This window comes from Parasteatoda tepidariorum, chromosome 3, assembly GCF_043381705.1.
Source record: "Parasteatoda tepidariorum isolate YZ-2023 chromosome 3, CAS_Ptep_4.0, whole genome shotgun sequence".
Lineage (NCBI taxonomy): Eukaryota > Metazoa > Arthropoda > Arachnida > Araneae > Theridiidae > Parasteatoda > Parasteatoda tepidariorum.
In genome coordinates, this window is record NC_092206.1 from 96,481,680 (window position 1) to 96,491,011 (window position 9,332).

The 9,332-nt window shown below is 30.6% G+C and overlaps 1 protein-coding gene across 2 annotated transcripts in view; it reads left to right on the plus strand.

Moving 5' to 3' along the window:
- The window catches only part of LOC107443743 (cytochrome P450 2F3), a 21,774-nt gene extending 14,568 nt beyond the window's left edge, over positions 1-7,206 (plus strand). For both annotated transcript variants that reach the window (XM_016057700.3, XM_016057701.3), the window contains exons 4-7: positions 1,043-1,242; positions 3,055-3,318; positions 4,669-4,842; positions 6,847-7,206. In XM_016057700.3, the coding sequence (XP_015913186.2) occupies positions 1,043-1,242; positions 3,055-3,318; positions 4,669-4,842; positions 6,847-7,079 (871 nt within the window). In that variant the 3' untranslated portion in view covers positions 7,080-7,206. The remainder of the gene's footprint in view (positions 1-1,042; positions 1,243-3,054; positions 3,319-4,668; positions 4,843-6,846) is intronic.
- Positions 7,207-9,332: the final 2,126 nt, after the last annotated feature.

A 9,332-nucleotide genomic window follows, 5' to 3' on the forward strand; every position in this document is an offset into this window, starting at 1 on the left:
TTTTTTTTTTTTTTTTTTTTTTTTTTTTTTTTTTTTTTTTTTTTTTTTTTTTTTTTTGTATTTTTAGTGTATTTCAAAATTTCAACTGTGAATTCAATTTACCTGCATATGAAAACCCTAAATAAAAGCCCCCAAATTTTATCGAAATACTAATTTTGGCCACGAAACCTTGGGTGCTGGCCCACTGTGCATAGCTTTAAATTATCGAAGTAAGCATTAAATTTCGGTAGAGATAATATGATTTCAAACAAGTAACCCATTTAAAACCAGGTTGTGTAACCGAAATAAGGTAGGCTCTATATAACAACACAATGAACATTTAATGGCAATATCAAATTTTGAAATAGTTTATTTATTTTTCGGATCAATAAACATTACAGCATATTCTTTTAATTTGATTGAAATGAATACAATTAAAAGATTAATTTGATAAAAAAAATGAATGCTGAACTAAAGTAATTAAATTCTATATAAAATCATTGAGTTAATTGTGTGTTATTATTATTAATAAAATTACAAAAAACTTCCGTTTTATATAAATTTATATTTTTATCATGTGCAAATTCAATTCGGGCAAATAAGTGGCTAAAAATCTGTACAAACCGGGCAAATCATATCTTTTTAAATAAATGTTAATTTTCTAAAATCATTGAAATTGTATAGTTAAACATCAACCTTATTAATTATAAACTTTATATTATCCAGTATAATTTTATTACCTTGCACACATCCATTTTTGAGCCAATTCAAAGTAACTAACAAATCAAACGCGCTTCAGTGCTGCAGTAAGAATTCGTCATAAAACAAAACGCTTAATTTACGCTTCTAACTCCATTTGCGCTTCTGTTTTCCAGTTGGAAAAGGTGATTCCCACCAGGTGATTAAAAATGGGTCTGCTAAACGCCACTTTTTCCTGGAAAATGTACATCGTTTCCATTTTATTATTATTAATTTTAAACAAATATTGACCACTTTTGAGAATGTCCTTATGCTCTGGGGATTTATTATAAAATTTGTGTTCATTGTTTGCGTTCTTTCTTAGGTTTATTTTCCCTCTTAAACCTGGATATTGGACAGCGATGAAGAATTTCAAAATCATAACGAGAACATTGGAGAACGTTGTAAACGAACACAAATCCATGTTCAAAAAAGATGAGCATCCAAGCAATTTCATTGACGCTTTCCTCAAAGAGAGGAACGACAGGAATTGCAAAGGGGATCCAACAGCAAAATACTTCACCGGTAAGTATCACACTCTGTTTTTTGCACACGATGAATGCATGCGGTTTTTCCCTCCACACCAATCCATCATCATAAAGTTCTTGTTGTTACTCTTCTCCAAAACGGTCTATTTAAATTAGGTCAAGCCCATTAAAAATCTCTAAAAAGAAAAGAATTTCTGAAAAAATGGGTGCTCTGTTTAATAAGGTTTTTACTGTCCTCCTTAACGGGGAAGTACTAAAATAATGACATATTAAAAAACTAACTGTTTTTGATTCAATCGAACTGTGAAAGATGTTTTCTTATTATATGAAAAAAACTGCCGCTGCTGTCTTGGGTATTCAACTTTTGTTTTGCTGCACAAAGACAATTAGACTTTGAAATTTAAAATGATGAAGGTGTTCAGAAAAATGTATAGGCAGTGCTATGAAATAAAAGAAAACTGAAAACAAATTTCATTTGATAATTAGTTCGAGAATTATTAACTTTTAAATTTGTTGCGGATCGCTGTACAGACGGCTTAAATGCAACTACCGAGTTGATATTCGATTCGCTAAAAGCACCCTATTTGCTTATGAAATCAACTTGAGGTTTCGAAAATCGATTTGTTCAAAAGTTGAGTGAAAATTAAAAGTGTTATTTAAAAGTTAAGTTAGTTAAAATGTTAGTTAAAGTTATAATTAAGTGAAAGTTAAAATTAAGTGAGAGCTAAGTTTAAATGATTTTATTTTTGCAATTTTTTTTTTCTTTGCATTTTATTTTGCTTTAATGAGAAAAAAATTTAAAACTTGAAAATCTGAAATTACGATAGGACGTAGTAAAGTGTATTAGGATTACAGAAGACCAAGAAAGTTAAACAGTTCGAAAATTACTTACTATTAAACTCGTAGTAAAAAATACGGTCTGTCTGGCGTTCCTCGAAAATGAAACTAAATCTAAGCGAGGTATCCTTTTTTTAACGTCCCTCCCGAACGAAATCATCCAAACTTCGGAACGATTTTTAGGACTGAAAGCAAAAATTACTCCCTTAACTATTTATCTAAATTTCACTAACGGTTCTAGAGTTTCAAGAGAGACTTTTTGATTTTTATTTAACTGTAAGATGTTTACATAGTTGCTTCAAAGATGTCAACGCGCCACTGATGTGTGTGATAAATTGACATAGCATGTTGATTTTCATTTAATTTTGATATTTTTTTCCCCAAAGTAATGTTATGAAAAGAAATGTTCGAGGTTAAAAAATTCAATTTTCTTGACGTAAAAATTATTAAAAAATAAAAATATTACTGTTTTTTTTTCTGTTTTAAATGGCAATACAACTATTACTATTCACTTTATACCTATTACTTAACAACTATTTAATGACAGAAAATTAATTTGTATTCTTAGAAAAAATTGTTTGATCGCTTTTATTTCCCAACTCCTTTTTTAAAACATTAATCGATGTCTATTGTTGGTACTCATTTTTGCACAGCTTTTTGCTTTGTTTACTCTCAGTAAATGAAGCACACAAATATGGACTGAAAATAGATTTTATTTTTAAGTCTCGTATTAATAGTACTTACAATGCGACATTTCGTCACATTTTCTCATTATACTCTGAGTATTTTCACAACTCGCTACACGAGGGCGCTACTAAAATAGCTCTTATGATTAGGTACGGAACAATTACGATGCTATCCAGTATGCAATATTTTGTTAGGCAAAATCACTATTTCTCATCGCCATTTCTATAAACATATAAATATAGTGATCATTTTAGAATACTTTTATCGTCAATTTTTTTTTATGCACAATGAATAATCTCAAATGATATGCTTATAATATTTTCAGATAAGGCTTTGATTGGTACCCTGATTCAGTTTGTGAGTGACGGAGTCCTTAGCGTAGCTCTGTTCATTGCAATTTTCATGAAACATGTAGTGGACCACCAGGACCATCAAGATAAAATCTATGCTGAAATAGTGGAGGTCGTGGGAAGGGGAAGAGCTCCGACTATTGAAGATAAAAGTAAACTCTCATATACTACAGCCTACATGCACGAAATAATGCGCACTTTTGAATTCTTCTCTGTCATTCCCGGCCAGAAATGTATCAGTAAGTGCTTCAAGATATTTCTCTAAAATAGATGTTTTAAAAGTTCCAAAAAAATTTCCCAATAATTCACATTCTCCTGGTGTTGACCAATAATTCTAAATATGTAAATATTTAGAAATAAGTTGAAGAATTCCTGAAAGAAAAAAATATAAGCGAAGTCAAGTTCTTAAGTTGTTCAAAACTCTTATTAAAAGTGCATTATTTAACGCTCTTATACCTTAGAATAAATGTTTTGATATTATGCTACTACATATTTTAAACTTACAACACTTTCTCAGTCATTCCTCATCAAAAATTCAAACAAAATTTTACTTAGTTTATTTGTTATTAAGAAGTGAATTCTAATTGTAGTAGTTCTTCCGTGATTTTATCATGCTGTATTATAAATGTAGTCAGATATCGAATTAAGATATTCAGAGCTCATATTTCAAATACACGGTAAACATATATGCAATTTCGTAAGAAGTTCTGCAGCAAAGCTAAATATATGTCACATAACTGAAGGGATTATTTTATAACAATATGATATATAATTTTATCGATACAGTTTTTTTTTCTTTTGTGAAAAAAAGCGCCTACACTCTAAGAAATATCCGTACAATTTGAAGAGTTGACTGTTTGTTTATAAGACAAGCTTCTATTTTTGCTAAAGAACTAAAGCAAAATTAGTAGAGATATATTAAACTTCCAGCTTCCATCTTTGACAAAAGGAAGAAAAAAAACTGTGCCCTTAATTGCAACGAACTTCAATAGAGTTGACCTATAAATTATACGGTTGTTATGCGTAGGTTTTTAATTTAATTCGAAAGTGTGCATCCTTTTCCATGGTGGTGGTTGCAGCATTAGTTTACTGACGTAAAAGTCCCGGGCTCGAACCCAGCCGTTGCCAAATAACATCTATCTCGTTGCCCCCTTTTGTGACCACGGATAACGAACAAGCAACTCTCTTACTCTTCGACAGATGGCAGCACTTCACTATTTTGTCTCTCTCCACTGTTTTCCTCGTTTCGACAAACAAATTACCTGAGTATCAAACAACGTTAAGTCCCGAACTCATAATTTTTACGAGCATTACGTCAACTTACGGTCATTAGCCATTATGAGAAAACATTTACTGGCAGACCTGTAACTTGTATGGCTTTACGCATAATTTATTTTTAAGTTTTATGTCTTGAACATATTTTACCGATACCTGGCCGTAATCCAGCAGTAAAAAATGGGCAGCTCCAAAATGAGTGTGAGATTTCGTCATAATGTTGCGAGCAGTAATGATTTGGGACATAGTTTCTTATGATGCATTTATTGCACCATTTTCACAATAGTGTTTATTTTAAAGCTTTCTGTTTCCAGAGGAGACAGTCATCAGGGGATACAGGATTCCCAAAGGTGCAATAACTCTTCTGAACATGTGGACCTGCCATAATGATCCAGAGATTTACCCAGAACCTGATAAGTTCAATCCATCCCGATTCATGTGTGAAGAGAAGAGCAAGAGACCCGATCTACCCATCACTTTTGGTGTCGGTAAGTGCTCTCATTCAATGTACGAGATTCGCTTATAACCGATACCAAAGAGATGCATGTATTTCCGAATTTTACTGTCAGCAAGCAATGTAAAAGTCGTATTACGCCTTTCAGTAGAGACTGTTCGGTTGATAGTTTATGAAATCGGTCTAAAATCTGATATAGTTCTGAAACGAATGCTTTGAAGTCATAATCCCAAGGATTTGATTCTTACCATCGATTCATCACATCTTTGTTGATATTTAAAACGACTCTATACCGAGCAAGAAATTCCGTTTCAACTCTATTGGTATTTAAAAGTTCAGGTAATTCTAAGTAATCCTATCACAATTTGTTTATATTTTTGATTTTTTTTCATCATTTGAAACTTTGTGGTTTACTTTAAGTTTCTCAAACTCCCTTTTCTCTGAATATTAAATTTACAATATTTATATTATATTTATATAATATTGAAACAGAACATATGAGCCACATTCCTTGTTGAAGAAGTTTGCTCACCTTTTAAAGAACATCTTTAAGGGCAGGAAGCGTATTATCAAAATGCACCATAAGATGAAGGAAAAACATTCCATGCCTATTGAGGATCATTTAAAGGTATGAATGGGTCAGCAGGGAGTGAATGATCCAACAAAATATGTTGATGTATAAATTCCTATCTTGTGAAAGGGGTACGAGTTATTTGATGGGTTAGACTTCTTTTGCAATAACCCTGGGAGTTTTCGTGGTTTTTTCCTCCATGTAACGCAAAACAGATTAGTTACGTCAAAAAGTCCTCGATGAAGGCTCATTTCTCCTGATTTTTGATTTAGGAGTTCTCTCTTCCTCTGGATCGGGTTCAAAATTACAAGGCTGCGAAGGTGAGCATTAATATACGTAAATTCAGAAATTGGTCAGTTGTTCAACACCGGTCAAAAAATAAAATAAAACGAAATGAAAGCAAACGAAACAATTCTTAAAATGCTTATTTAAATTCATTTAGGGAAGCTATAAATGGAGGCGCATTCGTTGAAAATTATAATGTTTTTCTGCACGTGGAAGAAAATTTTACAATTCCGTATATCCAAATAACTTACAATTTCGCAATTTAATTGGATTGGAATAAAGACACGTTATCGTCTACTATCTATACCCAGGGGTGAACGGAAAAGAGAAAAAAGTGGTAATAAATCAATTTCAGTTATAGCTATTTTGGGAGGAGTAAATCTGTTTATTTCTCCAAACCATTCAACAATAGTATTAACTTTTTCTCGTGAAAGAATAATTTTATATATATATATATATATATATATATATGCAGCGGCTGCTGNTATATATATGATGCTATAATTGTAAAATGTATATTGTAGGTACAGAAATTTTATTTTTATCGGAAAAAAATGTTAGAATAAAATGTTTTTCGTACCAGTTTTTGCTTTTTTCTGTCTGTAGCTAGTGATACATTCTACAGAACAAAATCTGGAAATTTTGCTACTACTAAATTTCGCTACTAAAACCGTTTTTTAAATAAGAAATTTAAAAGATTTAAATAAAAGAGATAGTAGAAATTTTTTCTCGAAGTAATTCTTTAAATATTGTAAACATCACAAGGTTCATTTCTAAGATAAAGAAAACTTTTCAGAAACAAGAGTGCGAAATAAGGAAATTTTCGGAATAGTATGAAATGTTCAGAATAAATTCGTATTTATTTTTTAAAAAATAATAATACAATGCATATGGGATGCGGTTTCTACGAAAAGTCCAGTGATTGGTAAGCGACAATTTTTTAATCGCCATTTGTTATATTTAGTCGCCCTGCAGTCCATGGCAACCGTTAGTTATGCCCTATATTGCGTTCCACTTAACCAACGTTATGAATTCAAATTCTATGTGTAGTCTTACTTCAAATAATTTGAAAGAAAAAATGAACAACTTATCCACATTTTAATTGATTTTTACTTCAAATTAATGTGATTAACGTTCAAAAATTCAAGTTTTGTCTAACTTAAAGATGCTCTTATTTCTTAGGCAGGCGAACGTGTATTGGAGAAGGTTATACGATGTCTCAGATATTTCTTTTCCTCACTACAATCATCCAGAATTTTAAACTAACCTACCCTGAAGGTTCAGAAATAGGAAATTATGAGTTTCTTTTGAGTGGAAAATTGAATATTTGTGCCATCCCAAGAAACGAAGAGAATTGGGGGGAAAAAATGCTTCATTGTGTTAAAGAAAAACAAGTGATTGTTTTGAAAAAATAACTTCCTTCTAAGCTTATCAATATAAACAATATATATAAACAAAAAAAAGCTTGTATATTTATGTTTGTATTATTATACATGTTCTGATCTGTATTCAAAATAAACTATTAAAGAAATTTTATAAAAATTAGATGATTTTATATTAGATAAAATAAGACCCCTATTTGTAATGTTTTGCCACGTTTTTCTTAATCCATTCACAGCAAAAACTATGATGCAATATCTCTCCGATTATCATATTGAACAACCCAAAAAATGTAAGAGGGAACATTCCATTCCAGATTAACACCTATTCGATCATTATTATACAATTTAAAGGGCATAATTTAAAATTAAACACTTAAAATGGAATAATCTTTAACCCAAATCTCATGCTTTCACACCATACTAGAACTATTTTCTCTTCCGAAATCACCAATGTGGGCGCGTTTTGAGTATCAAAAATTCGAGAAACGCAGTTTGTTAACACTCTGGAATAAGCTGACGAGAGTTAATTGTTATTTTTAACGCTATTATTCATCAACAGAAACAAAAATTCATCGTTAAAATATGTGTGCATGTCTGTAGCTACGTAATAAGAATAATTATATTTTATTTTTTTAAATATCTGTGAACTGTATTAACTATTCCACTTCTTTTCTGTTTAGCTTAGTTTGAATTCGTCTTAAGATTCTCTGTGTTAAGCGTATAATTTGATGCAGAAATATATTTTGTATTTTAAATTTCTGTTAGGAATAGTTTGAATTCGTCTTAAGCTTCTCCCCTACAGATTCTTCCACATAGTGAAAAAAATAGCTCTTTGAAAAAGTATTAATTTAAGTATTATATTAAAATCTTAAGCAGATTGTAATTAAATAGTTAAAATCATAATACAGTTAAACCTATCTCCGCTCCACAGTGAAATGGTCGCTTATGAAGGTTGATCGTTTTCAGAGGTTAACCCCATCGAAGGATTTTTCACAAACAATTATAATTTTAATCATTTTCTTGGTGCAGAAATGTTACATCTGTTGGTATCATGAAAAGACGACGATGAAGAAAATTTAGCGTCTATAAAAAGGGTCATAACTGATATGTAAGAACAAATTTACCAATCATAAATGATAAAGCTATTTTAAATAAATAAACAATTATGTTGTTTGTTTAGGTTTGCATTTAAATTTAAGTTATAAAAATTAGTTACCTTTAAAAGATCAGAAAACCTTTGTTTGAGATGCTTGTTTTTTGAAAAATAACCTATTTCTTCCTAATTTAAATTTCAATTCTAGAAGTAAATCATTGATAACAACGTCTTTAGTGCTCTCTGTCTGCAGCATGACCTTAAATCGTCAAAAAGAGATCTCTAAATAAGAGCCTCGCACAAATATTTTGAACACATTTTAATCTACTTATTTGTTTTGTTTCGATATTTTTTCGTGTTTCCTTATTTGACCTTTTCCGTATTTGGTGCAGATGTTTGCCCGGTCGGTGGGAGAGGTTTTGATCGTCTCTCTTAAAAGTCTTTTTCAACACAAAGTTTATGGAAAAAATTCCGTGACCACCAAAAGTGGTCATAAATAGGTCGTTGCATAGAGATAGTCTTTCCTGGAGGTTTCACTGTATTATTTGCCAAGTCAGTTCATAAATATTTTTTAAATAAAGTAAGAGTAAAAAGCGCGAAAATTGGGAATAAAAATTAATGCAATGAATATGTTATGAAATTTTAGAAAATATAGTTTCTTTGAATATTTTACATTAAAAAAATTAGTACACTGTTATTCCAAAATTCTAATGAACTTTTTAAACATCATAATACAATAATGTACAGTATTATATTATAAAACCTATGTTGTATTCAACATTACTTCGCACGCAGGTCGTTGGGCTACCGAAGTGGGGGTGCCATCCCCTCTGCAGAGGATCAAGATTGTGATGGCATGTCTTCGGATCATCCTCAGGGATGTTTCCCAGACCGTCGCCAATAGCCCATTGTGCAGCTCTAGTGCGACGTAAATGAACTACAACAACAATATTCTCCATTATAAATATTTTCCCAATGAAATTATGAATACACAAAACAATTTTTAGATAGTATGCTAAAATTATTGATCAATTGATATTTTTAATTNAAATATTTTTTAAATAAATGAGAATAAAAAAAGCGAAAATTGGGAATAAAAATTTAGTTTCTTTCAATATTTTACATTGAAAAAATTAGTACACTGTTATTTCAAAATTCTAATGAACTTTTAAAACATCATATTAAAATAATAT